The following is a 21221-nucleotide window of genomic DNA, read 5'->3' on the forward strand; positions in this document are numbered from 1 at the left end:
TCACTGAGAGAATTTGTGACCAAGAGACCAGCTCTGCAAGAAATACTAAAGGGAACACTAGAGACAGATACGAAAACAGAAGAGAGAGGTGTGGAGAAGAGTGTAGAAAGGAAGACCATGAGTAAAGGTAAAAAGAAGGAAAATTAGATATGACATATAAAATCCAGAAGGCAAAATAGTAGAAGAAAGTACTACCCTTGCAGTAATAACACTGAATGTTAATGGATTAAACTCTCCAATCAAAAGACATAGTCTGGCAGAATGGATTAAAAAACAGGACCCATCTATATGCTGTCTCTACTCAAAGGACACGAGGCCAAGGACACAAATAGACATTTACACACCAATGTTTATAGCAGCATTATTAACAATTGCCAAGAGATGGAAACAGCCAAAATGTCCATCGACAGACAGTTGACTAAACAAACTGTGACATTTACATAAGATGGAATGTTATGCAGCCGTAAGAATAAAGTTATGAAGTATGTAACAACATGAATGGACCTTGAGGACATTATGCTGGGTGTGATTAGCCAGAAACAAAAGGACAAGTACTGTATAGTCTCACTGTGTGAGCTGACATTAGTGAATAAACTTGGAATATCTCCTTGGTAACAGAGACCATCAGGAGACGGAGATAGGGTGAGATATTGGGTGACTGGAGCTGAAGGGATACAGATTGTGCAACAGGACTGAACATAAAAACTCAGAAATGGACAGTACAATACTACCTAACTATATTGTAATTATGTTAAAACACTGAATGAAGCTGCATGTGAGAATGATAGAGGAGGGCGGGGGACACAGATGAAGTCAGAGGGAAGGATAGATGGTAAGGATCAAGATGGTGTGGGCTAGGAATGCCTAGAGTGTATACTGATGGTGAAATGTACAATGTACAAATTTTAAAAATGTTTTTACATGAGGAAGAACGAAGGAGTGTCGTTATTGCGGGGTGCTGAAAACAGATGATAATTAATGCTTTAAAATGTCACCTTATGTGTGAGACTAAAGCAAAAAATGTTTGTTACAAAATTTATATTTTGACTAGAGCATTTCCTAATATAACTTATGTAGATAGTTTGATTGAATGTCATAAGTGCTTGGAATCTCGGGTAGGACATGGGATTTTGTTGGTTTGTCCAGAGTGATGCCCCGTTGAATCCCAGAGTGATTTGATCAGTGACTGGAAAAGTATTTGCAAGCCCCTTTTAGGGAATGGTGAGAGTGGGGAGAAATTCAACTTCCCCAAGTTGAATTCATGATATTCTCACAAGCAGTGTGGACAACCAAAGCTATAGGCTGAGCCCCCAGTCTTGGGGTTTGTTCATATGAAACTTAACCCCACAAAGGATAGGTCAAGTCTACTTAAAATTTGGGCCTAGGAGTCACCCCCAAGAGAGCCTCTTTTGTTGCTCAGATGTGGCCTCTCTCTCTGGCCAACATGACGAGCAGTCTCACCACCCTCCCCCTATCTGCGTAGGACGTGACTCCTGGGGGTATGGACCTTCCTGGCGGCGTGTGACGGAGATCCTGGAATGGGCTGGGACTCAGCATCAAGGGACTGAGAAAAACCCGAGAATGAGCTGAGAATTAACATCAGGGACTGAGAGAACCTTCACGACCAAAGGGGGAAGAGTGAAATGAGACTAAGTGTCAATGCCTGAGAGATTCCAAACAGAGTTGAGAGGTTATCCTGGAGGTTATTCTTATGCATTAAGGAGATATCACCTTGTTGTTCAAGATGTAGCAGAGAGGATGGAGGGAACTGCCTGAAAATGTGGAGCTGTGTTCCAGTAGCCATGTTTCTTGATGATGATTGAACAGAGATATAGTTTCACAGTGAGACTCTGTGAATGTGAAAACCTTGTGTCTGATGCTCCTTTTAGCTACTATATCAACATAAGAGTAGAACATATGGAATAAAAAAAAAATAATAGGGAGAACAAATGTTAAAATAAATTTAGTTTGAAATGTTAGTGGTAAATGAAAGTGAGGGGTAAGGGGTATGGTATGTATAATCTTCTTTTTTCTCTGTTATCGTTTTATTTCTTTTTCTAAATCGATGCAAATGTTCTAAGAAATGATGAATATGCAACTATGTGATGATATTAAGAATTACTGATTGTATATGTAGAATGGAATGATATCTTAATGTTTTGTATGTTAATTTTTTTTTAATTAATAAAAAAAGCTTAAAAAAAAAAAAAAAAGGTGTTTCTACATGGGAATCTATTTCCAGGATTAAAGCCTGAACTATTTTTCTTCTTTTTTGATATAGGCATTTAGGGCAATAAATTTCCCTCTTAGCACTGCCTTTGCTGCGTCCCATAGGTTTTGATATGTTATGTTTTCATTTTCATTCGCCTCGAGATATTTACTAATTTCTCTTGTAATTTCTTCCTTGACCCACTCGTTGTTTAAGAGTGTGTTGTTGAGCCTCCACATATTTGTGAATTTTCTGGCACTCTGCCTATTACTGATTTCCAACTTCATTCCTTTATGATCCGAGAAAGTGTTGTGCATGATTTCAATCTTTTTAAATTTGTTGAGACTTGCTTTGTGACCCAGCATATGGTCTATCTTTGAGAATGATCCATGAGCACTTGAGAAAAAGGCGTATCCTACTGTTGTGGGGTGTAATGTCCTATAAATGTCTGTTAAGTCTAGCTCATTTATTGTAATATTCAAATTCTCTGTTTCTTTATTGATCCTCTGTCTAGATGTTCTGTCCATTGATGAGCGTGGGGAACTGAAGTCTCCAACTATTATGGTAGATGTGTCTATTTCCCTTTTCAGTATTTGCAGTGTATTCCTCACGTATTTTGGAGCATTCTGATTCAGTGCGTAAATATTTATGATTGTTATGTCTTCTTGTTTAATTGTTCCTTTTATTAGTAGATCGTATTCTTCTTTGTCTCTTTTAACTGTTTTACATTTGAAGTCTAATTTGTTGGATATTAGTATAGCTACTACTGCTCTTTTCTGGTTGTTATTTGCATGAAATATCTTTTCCAAACCTTTCACTTTCAACCTACATTTATCTTTGGGTCTAAAATGTGTTTCCTGTAGACAGCATATAGAAGGATCCTGTTTTTTAATCCATTCTGCCAGTCTATGTCTTTTGATTGAGGAATTCAGTCCACTAACATTTAGTGTTATTACTGTTTGGGTAATATTTTCCTCTACCATTTTGCCTTTTGTATTATATATATCATATCTAATTCTCTTTCTTTCTACACTCTTCTCCACACCTCTCTCTTCTGTCTTTTCATATCTGACTCTAGTGCTCCCTTTAGTATTTCTTGCAGAGCTGGTCTCTTGGTCACAAATTCTCTCAGTGACTTTTTGTCTGAAAATGTTTTAATTTCTCCCTCATTTTTGAAGGACAATTTTGCTGGATATAGAAGTCTTGGTTGGCAGTTTTTCTCTTTTACTAATTTAAATATATCATCCCACTGTCTTCTTGCCTCCATGATTTCTGCTGAGAAATCTACACATAGTCTTATTGGGTTTCCCTTGTATGTGATGGATTGTTTTTCTCTTGCTGCTTTCAAGATCCTCTCTTTCTCTTTGACCTCTGACATTCTAACTAATAAGTATCTTAGAGAACGCCTATTTGGATCTATTCTCTTTGGGGTGCGCTGCACTTCTTGAATCTGTAATTTTAGGTCTTTCATAAGAGTTGGGAAATTTTCAGTGATAATTTCTTCCATTAGTTTTTCTCCTCCTTTTCCCTTCTCTTCTCCTTCTGGGACACCCACAACACATATATTTGTGCGCTTCATATTATCATTCAATTCCCTGAGCCCCTGTTCAAATTTTCCCATTCTTTTCCCTATAGTTTCTGTTTCTTTTTGGATTTCAGATGTTCCATCCTTTAGTTCACTAATTCTAACCTCTGTCTCTTGAAATCTACCATTGTAGGTTTCCATTGTTTTTTTCATCTCTTCTACTGTATCTTTCATTCCCATAAGTTCTGTGATTTGTTTTTTCAGACTTTCCATTTCTTTTTGTTCATCCCTTGCCTTCTTCATGTCCTCCCTCAATTTATTGATTTGGTTTTTGAAGAGGTTTTCCATTTCTGTTCGTATATTCAGAATTAGTTGTCTTAGCTCCTGTATCTCATTTGAACTACTGGTTTGTTCCTCTGACTGGGTCATATCTTCAATTTTCCTGGTGTGATTTGTTATTTTTTACTGGCGTCTGGACATTTAATCAGATTTCCCTGAGTGTGAGACCCAGCAGGTTGAAAGACTTTCCTGTGAAGTCTCTGGGCTCTGTTTTTCTTATACTGCCCAGTAGGTGGCACTTGTCTGTCTGCGGGTCCCACCAGCAAAAGATGTTGTGGCTCCTTTAACTTTGGAAGGCTCCCTGCTGTGTGCGTGGTGGAGACAGAGGAAAGGTTGTAGGCTGGTTTTAATGGCTTCAAATTGCGAAGTCCTGGGGTCTGAATTCCTTGATGGAGGGATTCCACCTGAGCTGCATTTCACCCCTCCCGTGGGGAAGGTTCAGGTGGTAGAGAGCCCTGAAAGCAGCCTGTTTCTGCATTTGGGGCAGTCGCAACCTGTGTAATCCCAGCGCTGAGTCCAGAGGCGACCAAGCCTCCGCAGAAACAGCCGCAGAAGGCTCTGTTTCGCCCCCTTTCCTCTTTTTCAGTTAGCCCAATAGGCGACTTCTGCCTTCATCAGTTTCGCCTGAGCTGGGGGCCCATTTTTAGTAGTCAGAATTTTTTTATTAATGCCACTATTGGTGTTTGGTTGGACTCAGTCCCTGCTACTGTTGGAGACTCTTTCCTTTCCCTCCGGGAACCCGCCCGCGAGGGAGGGATGTCGGCCCCCTGCCGCCGCAGCTTGGAGAACTCGCCTCTCTGAGACTCTCAGTCGGTCCAGGAAGCCGCCCGTGGGGGAGGGGCGCCGGCCGCCAGCCGCTGCGGCCCGGGGAAGTGCACGCCGCTCGGGGAACTCACCACTGCGGAGTCTCGCAGCCGGTCCAGCCTGTCCAGAGTCGGGTACGCTATGTGTTTGGTCTCTGTCGTGGCTCCGGGAGCTGTTCTGTACTGTTTCTGGTTATTTAGTAGTTGTTCTGGAGGAGGAACTAAGACACGCGCACCTTACTAAGCCGCCATCTTGGCCCCTCTCCCTGAATTATTTTTCCATTTAAACTTTAATTTTTCATCAACATCTAAATCTGCTGATTTCTTAAATCACTCTCATGTCAAGGAAACCTAGAGATATCACAAAACATCTAGACTTCTGAAGCATACTAAAAAAAAGGAAAGATTCTCCCCTAAATCTTTTATCCTTTCCATTTATTCTAACCCAACATTCATCCACCCTTAAGAAAGTTCTGGGATTCAATCAGTTATATTACAGCCTCCCTTTTATATATCAGGAACTTTTTTTTAACACAAGAAAACAGATGACCCAAGGATACTGACAAATATGTCCAGCTCTTAGAAAACCAAATCATTCTTGACCTTACTTAGCCACACTGACTCTGTTAAAAAGGAAATATTTATTAAATTAAAAATGATGAATGAAGAGAAGAAGTGGTATGGTAGAAAAGCAGGGTGGTAGGGATAGGAGGGAAAATGCTAACATAAGTGAAAGTAAAAATGAGCTATACTGGGTTGAAATTTATATTTCAAAAAGGAGGTAAAAGCTTCCTGTAGAGCAAAACTGGCAGCATAAGGCACTCCAGGATACCATTCCCCTACAGAATCATTACACAACCAGCAAAACTTGAAGGGCTATCTTCCTCAAAACGGCAAACAGCGAAAGAGCTGTAATAACTCAAAGAATGTTGAATAAGAAAAGGTACCTTTAGAACAGAAGAAGCACATGGCACCCTTGCTGGCACCCCCCACACCCCTCCCTGTGCAACCAGCCTGAACTTCCTTTGTGAATCCCTGGCCCTGTTCCAGAGGGAGCAAAGTAATCCCTATGAACATACTGGGGTACCTATGTATCAGTACCAAACTACTGGGTGGCAGACTGAAAGACTGAACTAGGAAACTCATCTTGGACTCACCCTCCCAGGCGTTGTCTTGCAAGCAAAAGCAGCTTGCAGAGAGCTTAAGCAGTATAAGAAACTCATGAGTCAAAGCACCCTGGGGAAAGAATTACTGGTCTTAAGTCATACAATAGAGTACTCTGGAGCAGACAAAACATATTCATAGGGAACATCTGAATTCCTGAAAATGGGGAGAATTCCTAAGGCCCTTTGTGAACACAAGCTCAATCCAGGACAAGAGACAGGCTCAAAACAGATGGAAAAGACTCTATGTTTAATTTTTGCCTCTGCTAATGTTCATGATATTAGAGCACCACTCAATACAGAACCAACTGACAAACACTGTGAAAGGTATTTTTTGCATTGGTTGGTTTGTTTTTGTTAGCTTTGGGAACTTGAGGAAATCTGTCATATCCCTAGCTGGATATAAACTTAAGGTACAGACAGCACCGTTCCTCAAGAACTAAAATACTAGAAAGTATAGTATGCAATAATAGATTACAAGACAAAGAAACAGGAAATGATGGTCCATCAAAAGAACAGGGCAAAAATTCAGAAACCATCAACAAAGAAGACTATATTTGATCATACTAGACAAAAACTTTAAAAAAATAAACTTCAATATGCTCAAAAAGATGAAGGGAAATACAGGGAAAAAAACTAAATATCAAGAAAATGATACATGAATAATATGAGAATCACATTAAAGACACAAAAATTTTTTAAATGAAAAAAGAAATATTAGGATTGACGACCACAACAACTGAAATGAAATATTCCCTACACCAAATTGGAGCTGGTAAAAGAAAGGATCTGTGAACTTTGAGACAAGACAATTAAAGCAACTCAGTCTGAACCAGAAAAAGAAAAAAATTGAAGAGAGCCTAAGAGCCCTGTGGGACCATCAAACCCATCAATACATACATTATGGAAGTCCCATAAGGAGAAGAGAGAGAATGGAGCAAAACGAATATTAAAAAAAAAAATAATGGCAGAAAACTTTCAAATTTAACAAAACACATGAACACACAGAATCGAGAAGCCCAATGAATGTCAACAAGATAAAATCAAAGACATGGCAGACACACAACTATTAAATGCCAAAGACAAGGAAAGAGTACTGAAAGTTGCAAGAGAAAAATTAAAACATGTATATACATGTGTATATATGTACAAAGGACCCACAATAATATTAAATGCAGATTTCTCATCAGAAATCACAGAGGCAGAGAAATAAAACACTTTACGTGTGTAAAGAAAAAAATTGCCAACTAAGAATTTTATATCCAATGAAACTGTTTTACAAAAATGAGGGAGGGACTAAGACATTTCCAGATAAACAAAAGCTGAGGGAGTTCATCACCACTAATCCAGCCCAACAAGCAATGCTAAAGGGAGCTCATCAGACTAAAAGGAAAGGGCACTAAAGAGTGGAATGAAGTAGCATAAAAAAATAAAGATGTAAAGGTTAAAAAAAAATGGGTAATTATAAATCCCAGTATTATTATATTTTGTGGTATATGTGGTGATTTGGATCAGTCCATCCCAGAAAAACATGTTCTTAAACTTACATTGGTGTGAACCCCGTTATACATAGGAGCTTTTGATGAGGTCACGTCAGATTAGAGGAAGCCCATGATGGGTCTCTTAATGCTATTACTGTAGGCCTCATAGGGAAGGTCACAGAGAGAGCTAGCCAAAGTGGGAGGAGCCAGAGGCTGAAAGTCAAAGGAACCCGGAAAAGAAGGGAGAGGCCAGGAGAGACCACCATGTGGACTGCCAAGTAACAGAAAAGCCAAGGACCAGAATTACCAGTAGCCGCAAGATTCTAAGAAAAAACACCATCTTGATAATGCCTTGATTTTGGTCTTTCCCTAGCTCAAGATCAGGTGCCAATAAATTTCCACTGTTTAAGCCAACCCATTACATGGTATTGGCTTTGGCAACAGGAAACTAAAAGATTTGGTACTGGAAAGTAGGGTGCTGCTACTGCAAATACCTAAAACTTAGGAAATGGCTTTGGAATTAGGCAATGGGTACAGGCTAGGAGAATTGTGAGGTACTTGATAGAAAAATCTAGATTGATTAGAAGAGACTGTTTGGTGGTAGAAATTTGGATGCTAAAGATACCTCTAATGATACCTCAGAAGGAAATGATGAATGTGCTACTGGAAATTAAAAGGCAATCCTTGTCTTAATATGGCAAAGCACTCAGCAAAATTTGTGTTCTAATGTTGGGTTAAAAGTGGAACTTTCCAGTGATAAACTCGAATATTTATCTGAGGAGATTTCTAAGTGAAATGTGGAAGGTAGAGACTGGTTTCTCCTTGCAGCTTACTGTAAAATGTAAGAGGAAAGGGATAAGCTGACAACTGAACTCTTAAGCACAAAAAAACTAGGTACTGATGGTTTAGAAAATTCTGAGCCTGTCCAGATAGCACTCTGAGAAGAGGGCCAGAACAGCTCTATGACTGGCCTCTCTCGGCTTCAGAAAAGTGAGTTCCCAAAGTATAATGTTCCACGTGAGGCTTTAACTGACCATGGATCCAGCCACCAATTTCAGTGGAAGTCAGGACTGGAAATGCAGTTATGTAAACAGATCTGTAGAAAATTCTGCTGTTTGATGGTTTAGACCCCTATAAACTGCATTTGAAGCCAACAAGGTTTTTGAAAAGTTTCTATGAGAAGAAACACTATGAGCCTAGACTGAAAGGAACAGAGAAGGGACAAACAGAAAAAAGAATGCCCATCTCTCTCCAGCCAGTTGTCCTGGGGACTGCATGGAAAACCCTCACCAGAGTTCCTAGCTTGAACACTGCCCTATGGAATTCAGACATGATCATTCCCACAGTTACTTGAATCAACTTCTATAAAAAATCTCAATGTTTACATTACATATATATATACATATATATATACACATAATGTTTATATTACATATATATACTTATATATGTACACATACATACATACATATATATACATATATATATATATCCTGTCAGTTCTGTTTCCTGCAGAACTCTGACTAGCACAATATATAGGTGATACAGGCTTGGTACCCAAAATATATAAAGAAATCCTACAACTCAACAACAAAAAGCCAAATAACCCAATTTAAAAAATGGGCAAAAGGACACAAATACACATTTTTCCCAAGAACAAAAAACAATAGCCAATAAGCATATGAAAAAATGTTCATCAGGGAAATGCAAATTCAAACCATAATGAAATACCATTTAAAACCCATTAGAATGGCTACTATTTTAAAAAAGGTGGGGAGGGGTAACAGCTGTTACAGAAGATGTGGAGAAACAGGAACACTCATGCATTGTTGCATGAGTAAAACGGTATAGTCGCTACAGAAAACAGTGTGCAGTTCCTTAGGAAATTAAATACATAATTACCATACAACCCGGCAACCCCACATCTAGGTTTAATTCCAAAAGAACTGAAAGCAAGGACTCGAACAGATATTTGCACCAACCATGTTCATAGTGGCATTACTCATGAAAGCCAAAGGTGAAGTAAACCAAGTGTCTGATGACCGATGTATGCATAAACAATTTGCGGTATATACATACAATGCAATATTATTCAGATGCAAAAAAGAATGAAGTTCTGATACATACAACAACATGGATGAACCCTGAAGACATCATGTTGGGTAAAATAAGGAAGACACAAAAGAACAAATATTATATGATCTCACTGATATGAAACAATTAGAGCAAGCAAATTCATAGAGTAGAAACTAGAATACAGGTTACCAGGGTCCAGGGGAGAGTAGGGAATGGGGAATTACTGCTTAGTTGATAGATTTTCTATTTGAGATGAAGGAAAAATTTTGGTAGCAGATGGTGGTAATGGTGGCACGAGACTGTGAATGTGACTGTCACTGCTGAGTTGTGTTATTTGAATGTTGTTGAAGGGGTAAACTTTGGGTTTTGTATATGTTACCAGATAAAATTTTTTTAAAGACCATAAAGACTGGACGACATAATCAGTGAACCCTAATGCATAATGTAAGATACAGATTGTGGTTAATGGTATAACTATGGCAATGTTTTATCAGTTGCAACAAGGGTGCTACACTGGTGTAAACATGGTAGTGGGAAGGATGTATGTAAGGGGGTGTATATGGGAGCTCTGTATTTTCTGCGTGAATTTTCTGTAGACCAGCAACTACTCTAATAAAAAAAATTAATTTTAATTTTAATTTTAAAAGATTATTTAAAATACAGATTATTTGGGAGGACTTTTTAAATTAAACTTCCTTTCGAAAAATTTCTTCAAGAAAGATGTATGCTGTGTTATGGATGGTTTTAGTATGAGAGTTTAGCTGAGAAGAAACAGACTTTGTACTTACCAAAATACATTCTCCATACCATACTGCTGCATAATATATCAAGTGAAAATGGTTGAACAAAACATGAGGGAAATAAGCTATTTTGAAAATTTATTTACTGAGTTTCCAAATTATACAGTTTTGCGTTTAATTAAAAAACACTTGAAATTTGGATATCAATTTTAAAAATGAAGATTTGTTTTGCATGGTAGAAACAAAGCCTAAAAAGTAAAATTGCAGTTCAAATTTCCTTCCATTTTAGGTTATTTTCTACTCCTTTGCCAAAAAACTTAAAGTACATATGTATTATATATAATACACATTATGTTCAGAACTGTAAAAGTTCTAATTAACATAAGCCTCAAACTCTCAAACTTTTGTTCAAGCTAAAAATATTTTATAGATTAAATAAAAGATTTTTAATAAATTAATAAGGCTAATAATAACTCAAATGAATAATGAAGCACTTACCAATTTGGCCAGCCTTGACTTTAAAAGGAACATGTAATTCACTCTTCAGAAGAAAGAAAAATTTAAAGGACATTTTGAATAATTAAGTCCCCCAAAAAATTAGTTTTGACTTATCATTAAATACATAATCATCCTTAAGAAAAAGCATAAAACAAAATTTCTATATTTGAGTAATTCATAAAGGACGTGTTTAACTTTGGAAAGAAAAATTCACCAAAGAAACAAAATTACAAATAGAATAAATAGAAAAAGTTTATAGTTAAAGCCCATAATTGGGTAAACTATTATTTGCTTTAAAAAGACAAACCAAGCCAGATGGAAATTCCACGTAATTTTTAAGTAAAACAGATGTACTTGCCTGAAATACTAGAACAGAAAAAGAAATAATTCTTTTTGCATAATGAGTTGAAAACAGTCAGCGAGCAACAATTCTCTTTCAAATAAAATAAAGAAAATACAATTCTTTCTCAAATAAAATAAAGGGTTTCAAAACCAATGGGTACTGATGGATGGAAGTGCTTTTTGGTTTGGCTTTTTCTGTTTGTTTTAAGCTTGAGATTAAATGATACAAAATTACTTCCTGATCCAAAAAAAATACAAAAAAAAACTATTTACCTCTAAATAGTATCATAATATTGTAAAGCTGGACTGTCAATGTATTTCCAAAAATATAATCATTCATTAGATAAACTGTTCAATCACTTAATATTCCTGAAAATTATTTAAAGAAAATTCTGAAGAAAAATATTCCAGTAAGACAAATATCTAGTACAAAGTTACAGTCGAATTAGGCAAAGATAAATTAATCCAATTTCCAAGATATATTATCTGATCATTAGAAAAAGATACTATTTCTAAATCTTCAATCCCAGATTATCCTACAGCAAATAATTAAAGAAGTAATCCTTCTTTGAGTGACTCAATTACTTTATCTAGGTAAGCAAGATACCTAACAACCAAGGGTTTCTAAGAACTTACCAAATTAGTTGAATTCACACAGTTTAAAAACTTACCAGAGCATTTTCTTTTATCTGTAGATTATCTAAAGCCACATTACCTTTTGAAAAAAAGGAAAAATATAAAGTTAATATACCAATTAGTATAGCCTGTCTTAATGCAGTAGTAAACACAACAACATAGTGTTAAATGCTAAGAAGACAGTAATAAGCAAGGCAGACCCACAGAACTTAAAAGGCTACTGACACAGAATAGTTGCTATATATGGATAAAAATAATTAGTTGTAGTGTACTTGAAGTTAACCCAATGTAAAGGAAGTTCCGAAATCCTTAAACTGGGTAACATTTAAACAGTCACTGAGAAAGAATTTGGAGCATTTTGGACTGAAGAACTTCAGAACCAAAGAAAGCATCTGTCATTCTGAATGATGAAGCCAAAATCCTCAAAAGACAGACATAAAGAGATAGACCAATTATCCTGTCAACCCAGGATTCTTTCCTTAATTGTGGTATCAACGAATATTTATTTTCTTCAGGAGCACGGTGGTAGTGTTTTGTCTCTAAACATCCTACCTTCTAAATGATTGTCCTTTTAATTTATTTATTTATTCTAATATTATAATATGGTTCTAACGCTCTTTAATTTATCCAGCTTTTCTTGAACCTATTCATATGTTAAGTCATAAAAGTCATACTGATATTACAAGGTTCTTATTTTCAACATTGCACCAATATTTGCTGATATGATAGTTAAAATATTCTTATTCATATATAAACTTGAGCAAAAGAAAAATTTTCATTTCACTTCAGTTCTCTAAGGGTTAATAATCTACAGTTTCAACATTAAATGCAAGGATAAATTGTTCTGTTATATATTTCCTTAATCACTCATAAAAAATTTATTTTAAAAATTCTGATTTCTCCACCCTCCATAATTATTTTTCAACTTTGAAAAAATATTTTTCCAATTTTGAAGTGAATTAAAAAGTATGTTTAAGTCCATTGCACTATTATTAGGATTTCGATTTTCTCAGATCTCAAGTTTATTCAAATAAACTAATACACGTTTATTTATTTATATTTCCAACATGCTGGAAAGAGAAAGATAAAACAAAATCTCTGCCACTGAGGAGCTCACAGCTGAGCAAAGGAGACTAAAACATAATTTTGGCAATATTCTGTTAGTATTCCAAAAGAAAAGTACACATCGTGGAAATCGAGGAACCCAAGAGACACCCCCTAACTCTGCCTAGGAAGATCAAAGAGAACTTCTCAAACAGGTTTAGGCCAGAAGGCTGAAGAAATATTCACCAGGTGGATATGAAAAGAGGGCAAACAGTTGTGAATGAATAAGGACATTTTAGAAACTCTATGTGCTTTGGTACAGATGGATGTGTGACAAAAGGAGAACAGACAAAGTCAGAAAAGGGGTCAGTCTCACAAAGTTTTTAGAATGAAAAGACCTGCCTCAGCAGAAAGAGGAAATACATATAAAAGGAATGACAAAATTAGAACTATATTTTAGAACCATTATTCTATAATCATAAGGAATAACCACTGATTTGTACAAACACATTTAGCTACAAGAATGTTCACTGTAATAACTGGTTATAATGAGAGCAAGAGAGGAAAAAAGGAAACTAAACAACTAAATATTCAGCAATAAGTCATAAATAATGATATAACCATAATATAGACAAAAAAAAACCTAGAAGGACTTGGGAAAATGTTCATAATATATGAAGTTAAAAAGAAAAAGTTTGAAGAACAGTATGCCCAGAATGATACAATTTAAAAGGTAAATAAAATATGCACACATATTTATGTTTAAAGCACACATATACACACAAAAAACAAACATCTGGGAGACTAGACACCATAATGTTCAAAGTGGTTATTTCTACATATTAAAGTTCAAAGCAGTTTTTATTTTATTTTCTGTGTATCTGTATTTTTTATTTTTTCTGACATAAATTGTTGAAAACTACAAAAACGGAGAGAAGGAGAAAAGAAACCTCATAAATGGGAAGAAAATATTTTACCAATATCATTATAATAGGAGGGGAAAAAAAGCAATACAGGCAGTAAGACAGCTTCAACAATATACAGAAGAGAAATTAAAATCTGAAATAAGGCAGTAAATTTGAAGAGGCAAAGTCAGAATAAAGAGATGGCTTGTAGGTAGAATTGACAGGAACTGATCACTGTCCAGTCAGAGGGATAATACAGCAGTCATAGAAGGCTGCCATGTTTTTCACAGTTGAAAGTAAAAATCCTTAAGAAGTATCATATGCACTAAAATTATATAAAGAGGAAAAATATTCCTGGATTTAATTCTGTCAGAGTATGCAAATGTGCACCTCAATTCAATTCCACAAAATTATAATTTGGAATTCCATTCAACTCAATAGAAGTGATCTGCAAATATGCTAGTACATATCTGAAGTAACTCAAACTAGTCTTAACAAAATGTAAAGTCCATATGGAGACATTCAAACTTGCTAATGAAGAAGGCATTTTGACATTTCCCAGTAGTTCTCAACTGGTGGGTCAAATATCACCAAGAGCACACAGAAGTAACTTACATTAGATACAAAGTTTTCCTAACAACTGTCAAGGCACTAACATTATGCCAGTAAAAGTATAAATGTGCTTATAAAATGGGCTGTTTCTAGTGTTGTGTAGCTTTGATTCTTCGATGAAATAACAAGTGGCATTTATGATGTGAAATATCAAAAACAACCAATACAGCTAACAGAGTTAAACAAGTATATTTAGAAAGATGGACAGATGCACAGAGAGATCAAAATATTAACAGAGATTATCACTGGGTAGTAGAAATAAGGATTTTTTTTAATTAATGTCTTCCAGCACTTTCTAGTTTTTATAACAGTCAGAAATTACTTGTATGTTAATATTGTACAAATTACAACAAGGGAAATGAGGAAACAAAACAAAAGTAAATTCTAATGTCAATATGACCTCAAAACTTAATACACAGATATTCCCTCTACATCTAATATCAACCTTACCTACAGACACATAAAAATAACAAAGAAATATTCTTTTCTGCTACCCAGAGACTAGCAAATGAATGCATACTTCCTCTCTGAGAAAAGTGACAAGCCATAAACATAAGAAGGAAGCAAGAACGATACATTCTATAAATTATTTGCACTGTAGGAGGAACTGCTAGTCCTAATACAAAGAAAAGGGAAGTAATAGATTTCAGATTAACACCAAGGTAAAAGGGCATTTGTTCATTAAACCAGTAGATGAGTGCCTAATTAGGTATGAATACTTTTCCACTGAACTGCAGGCTTCTCTACTAGGTACCTATGTAGCAGTTTCACTGTATGTCCTTTGAATGACAGAAATTCCATTCAAATAAAAATAATTCATAAAACTCTAAAATAAAAAGTAAAACCGCTCTAAAAATCAACCATTTTATATTTAACTGAACACTGAAGAAAAAGTTAAGATTTACTTCTCTTTTTCCAATTCAAAATAATATAATAATTCCATACATGTGCAAATAACTTCATTCCTCTAGCTACACCACCCTTACTAAGAACACACAGAGGCCACAGAAAGTTCCTGATAATCTGGGGGACGTTGGGGAGAAGGGTGGTAAATATTTGTACCTAACCTTAACACACACAAACACACACACACGTAGGGAAAGGATGACTAATAGTGGGAGATAGATAAACTTAACTCTGCCAGCAGAGAAGGCACTAAAGCCAAATGTACAACAGATGGCTTTTTTTTCCTCTCATTTTTTTTTAATTGATTAAAGAAGTTGTAGGTTTACATAAAAATCATGCAGAAAGTATAGCGTTCCCTCCCTCAATACACACACACACACACAGTTTTCCCTATCATTATTAACGTTTTGCATTAGTCTGGTACCCTTGTTACAACTGATGAAACATTATTATAATTACACTTTTACTATAGCTCATAGTTTACATTAGGGTTCGTTTACCCTTTGTAAACTCGGGTCTGTGGTTTTTAATTTTTTTCTGGTGACATATATACAAAACCTAAGATTTCCCATTTTAACCACACAGTGGTGTGAAAGACAAGTCTGAAGAGACCAATATGACAGAAAAGCAGAGAGGTTCTATGAAATGGTCTCCTTCTATGATCAACTAACAGGCCTAAAGCATGAGGGATAAGCTATAGATGTATTCCTTCAGAACAGGCTTCTGACTTTGGTCCCATATGATGCTCATTAATAAGCACAGACATTTTACATGAGCATGCATGGCTGGCAAACTGTATGACAAAGTTGCAGAGCCAATCTAGGGGGATGTCTTAAGAAATATGCTAGAAAGGTAAACCCCGTAGATCAAAATTTATCTAATATCTTTAATAATGAACCAACAGATAGAAATGAAAGTAAACTCAATAAATTGGCAGGTAAACAGGTGCTAAATTATAGAAAACAACTTTCAAAACCAAGACAAGATTTAATGGGACAAACTGGAATTTTGTATATTTGTGAATAAAAATCAAATGGTACTGGCATAATATGGAAAAAGCCTGCCTAAGTCCAAGATTTCAAAACACATAATGATCTACAAAATAAATATAAGAAATAGTGCTGATGGTTAAATATCCACAACCAGAAATATTCTCTCCAAACTTTCATCAAAGTTTATATATACCTTGCTTATAACACTCAGCATTAAGGCACTTAAAACTTAATTCCATATTAAATTTCAACATAAATTTTTAAGTTAATACAACATTGTGAATTTATTTAACCCCACCAAACTGTATACTTGAAAGTGGCTAAAATGATTAATTTTCGGTTGTGTATACATTAACAGAATAGAACTGTATAACACAAAGAGTGAAGCCTAATGTAAACTATGGGCTGCAGTTAATAATACAACTGTATTGTTTCATCAGATGTAACAGGTATTAAACTAATGTAAAATCTTAATAAGGAAAACTGGATGAGGGATGGAATGTGGGAACTGTGTACTTTCTGCATGATTTCTCCATAAACCTAAAACTGCTCTAATTTTAAAAAAAGTTCTTACCACCCAATCAGATTATAAACTCCTTAATGATTATATGGAGAACATAATAGATACTCAATACATTTTACTTAAGTAATTTATTTAGAAATGCATATTATCCTGAGACACAAACAACTAGAAGAAAGTGAACTTTTATTTTAGAAAACGCATTTCAGATCTGTTATATGATTCGGTCCTCATAGCTTCTTGGTACAGAAGGCAGAGTATCTGTTACCTATTAAGCTAAAGAAACCAAGGCTTAGAGAGGATAAACGGCTGGCCTATAAATACTAGGACAATTTAATATTTGGTAGAGAAGGGCTCAAATCTTCCAGTGCCCAGTGCTATATTCCAGAACATCACACCAGATCCCAAATAGTAGAGCAGAAAAGATACAGTATCTTAACTCAGGATTTTAAGTGCACTTCCCTTGAGGGAAACAATTGTACAAGAATCATAATCAGCATGGAAGAGGTTTCTGTGGTTGTCAGATCCACTTTTGGTTTCTGTACTTTAAAAGACACATGAAGAAAAATTCAAAAGCAAAAAAGGGCAACTAAAATTAGTGAAACTAACAAGAACACAACCAGATAGATAGAACCGAACCAAGGAGTTATGTTAGGAGCATTACTAGAACAAAGGATAGTGTCACAGAAGAAAACAGAAGCTAGAGATGACACTGTAAAATGGTCATCTTATTATTTTTTTTTAAATCTACTTTTTCCCCAAAATAAAAGGCAGAAATTCGGGTACCATAAAAGATCTTTAAACCAAATTCCCTATCTTTATACACAACTAATTTGTGACAGCGCTAAGAATAGAACCCATGTCTCCTGACTCGTCAATGTTCTTAATATAAAACACAGAAACTGATTCAAAGATATCATTAAAAACAAAACAAAACAAAAATGCCACACCCTAATCCATAAACTAGCCTTGTCTACTGTAAAATAGTAAAAAAAAAATTCTTTGTACTTCTTTTTTTATGTAGGATTTCCTTTATGTATCTGTACTATAAACACTCATTATTGTTGGAAAAATATATCAAAATGTTCAAACATTCATTTTCCAAGGAAGTGATTTAAGGTAAAAGCATAAATTGAAATACTTTAATGACTAATGTTTTTAAAGATTTTGAAGATAATACTGTAGCAATTCACTTAAAATGAATCTAGCTATTCAACCCAAATTTGCCAATCTCGGCATAAATACAGCCTAATCTTTGACCTTTTCACAGGTCAAAGACAGTCCTGGAAAGGAAAAGTAGGAAAGGAAGAGGAGACAACTGACTTTCATTCCTCTCATTTCCTTACTGAAACAGGAAGTCTTGGCAAAGAGGTAGAAAGCTGCAATCCTACCACCACTCTCTTTCAATGCATTTCAGGGATCTTAGAACAGTTAGTGTGGCAGTTTCCTAACAGAATTGTACCAAAGTACTAACTTTCAGTTTCGTTTCTAGAAAAAGAGTGATTTTTAAAAAAAAATTATGATGCTATTTAATCATGTGAGAAGGCTGTTTTCAATTTATTTCCAACACATTTCTATAACTGAAAGTAATCCAAATATACTAATTACAGTACTGAACTTTTTGTTGTTTATATTACACACTACAGGACAAGCTAATGAGAAATACGGTTTCACTATACCAACTATTGGCTGGAGGAAAAGACTAAAGAAAAACATTCTTCTACAGGTTCAGAAGTGGATACAGCAATGTTTTAATGTGTCAAAACATTTAAAAAACAGAGATCTGCTTTTTCTTGCATTCTCAACCTGCTCCACAGCTATCTGTGAAATAACACAATACATTGGATTTGGATTCCCAAATATCAGCATGAAGCTGGAACTTCACTAATCTTGTCATATTTCATGATTGTGGCTCTTTGTTCACCAGTAGTGAGTGAAGAATAAGAAGGGAGAAAAAAGGTACATTGTTTGATTACCATTTCTTACTATGAACACTAAGATAGTGGCAGTACAATGTATCTAAAGAAGGAGATCATACCGCCTTGCTCAGATCACAGAAGTTTAAAGCAAGAAGAGATGACCTCCTCTAACCTTCTCATTTACAGAAATAAAACAAGTTATCACTAGTCAGTGACTTGCTAAAAGTCGTACAACTAAACAGTTTCAGAAATGAAATCGGGTCCCAGTTCTCCTCAGTCTGGGTCCAGTGTTCATTCTCCTTCCTTAGGCTGCTCTGCTTTGACAATATCTTGCAGGTGATGGAGAAGTACAACTGGTGGTGTAAAGAACAATACAGCAATCAGCATGGGCTCAGCCTGGCTTGTAGAGCTGCAAACTCTCAGGGCATTCCACCTGGCTCCTACTCCAGATCACCGCAGCCACCACGTGCACACTATACATCACAGCTTCTAGGTCTGCGTCACCTTCGAAACAGAAGTGGGAGCAGCAGATTTCAGAATGAAATGTTCTCTTACTGACTTTTGAAACAGAAGTGGGAGCAGCAGATTTCAGAATGAAAGCTTCTCTTACTGAATTTCCACAGTAAATCACTTTAAGAATCTAACTAATTTCCACAGTAAATCACTTTAAGAATCTAACTGGCAAAGGTTCCACATTGCAACAATACTGCTTAACCAAGTTGCAAAAAATCTGGTGCTTCAACATACCTTTTCAAATATATTACTCTTAAAACAATTACAATTCTGGCCACACCTCAAATCCCTAAAGGCTGTACAATTTATCTCCAGGTACAAGTTTGTGGGGAACTAAAACCTGGATAAACCTTCCCACCCACATAAGGCATCGACACACCCTCCGGCCCCTTTTCTGGACCTTTGAAAACCTGACTTACAAACTAACTGGCAGATAAATTAAGTATTGTTAAATATTAATACAAACAGTCCTATTTTCTTTTCAGAAATTTGTTTGAAAAATAAATTTTTAGGTATATGGTGCTAATGCTACACAAACTTACCACACTACAGAATATGAAAATCCTAAACTTCAAGGTCTAGAAGAAACACACTTATTAAAAATAAAACAAAATAGGCTGTTTCCCATCACTCAGTCAGGTTCATCATCATTATTACTATCAGTATTATTAACAATTTAGCAATCATCAACACAAAGGATTTTCAAATCAATTGTCTAATAAACACACTGGGTATTATTTTCCCCATTTTACAGATTAGAAAATTAAGCTTCAAAGAATTAGCATTTAGTCAAGGGTCCCACAGCTAGTAAATAGTAAGGACCTTGTTTTCTTCCAACTGCAAGAACTAAACAAAGGACATTCAACTTAAAGCACTTTCAAAAGAACACAGAAAAAAAAATACATATATATAGGAATGTGCTTAGTATTAAAAATACATAGCTTTTCTTTAGAAGAATTTAAAAAAAGAAAATGACAGTTTTTTTTAACTTTTCCAAATTAAAGGCAATATCCAGAGTATACCTTCTGATAGTAGTTACTCCAATAATCCTCCCTATCCTTCCTTCTCACTCGACAATTTTGTTTGTTGTGGATTTCATAGTGAATTACTATATATATATACACAAATATATGTGCTTATGTATATTTGCACGGCACAATATTTTGCATATCATACTAAATGCATTATCTTGATTACAAAAAACTACTTCCTGAGATCATCCAAGCAAAGACTACGTCCTTTTACTGACACCATATCTCTCAGTCACCTCTTAAAGCATGTTTCTCTCTCTCTCTCTCTCAAGTTAATACACTTCATACTTCCTTTAAGTCCTCTTTTATTTCTTATCACACCTTGTTCAGCACTCAGTAGGTCTTTTTTAAATGCAAAAGATAATCTAAGTATCCTCCCTAGACCAGAAGCACCACTGACACTTTGGGATAACTGTCATTGGGAGTACCCTGGGCATTGCAGGATATTTAGCAGCATCCTTGGCCTCCACCCACTAGATGCCAGTAGCACCTCCCAAGTCATGACAATCAAAAGCATACCCGGACATTGCCAAATGTTCCCTGGTAGGCAAAATTATCTCGGTTGAAAAACCACTGCCTTCAGTTACTCAAAAACCTAGTTACGAAGTATCAACATTTATTTCTAAAGACTAGCAAGATCAAGTACATGAATATTAATAGGCTTGAATTCTTCCAAGTCTCTAGACTTGTAAATTCAATTTAGGGCAAAACTGAAAAAAGCCAAACACTATAAACACGTAAACATTATTTGCTAAAGCACTGTCAATAAGACTGTTTAAAATTTGCAATTCTTTGTAAAACATTTCAATATTATGGATGTCACCAACATCAGTCATTTCGTTAAAGTAACTTAATTGCTATTTTATCAAATTAACTTAATATTTCCACTTGTTTACCAAAAAAAGTTTAAGACAAACTTTTTAAGCAATATTTTCAAAGAGTAGAAACAGTCAAACAGATTTTTGGA

The 21221-nt window shown here is 35.4% G+C and overlaps 1 protein-coding gene across 2 annotated transcripts in view; it reads right to left on the minus strand.

The window, feature by feature from the left end:
* Positions 1–21221, minus strand: part of VPS13C (vacuolar protein sorting 13 homolog C) — a 227916-nt gene that overhangs the window by 204192 nt on the left and 2503 nt on the right. For both annotated transcript variants that reach the window (XM_077128091.1, XM_077128092.1), the window contains exons 2-3: positions 11848–11891; positions 10835–10877 (exon numbers count right to left, since the gene is read on the minus strand). In XM_077128091.1, coding sequence (XP_076984206.1) covers positions 10835–10877; positions 11848–11891 — 87 coding nt within the window. The remainder of the gene's footprint in view (positions 1–10834; positions 10878–11847; positions 11892–21221) is intronic.

This window comes from Tamandua tetradactyla, chromosome 14 (assembly GCF_023851605.1).
Source record: "Tamandua tetradactyla isolate mTamTet1 chromosome 14, mTamTet1.pri, whole genome shotgun sequence".
Lineage (NCBI taxonomy): Eukaryota > Metazoa > Chordata > Mammalia > Pilosa > Myrmecophagidae > Tamandua > Tamandua tetradactyla.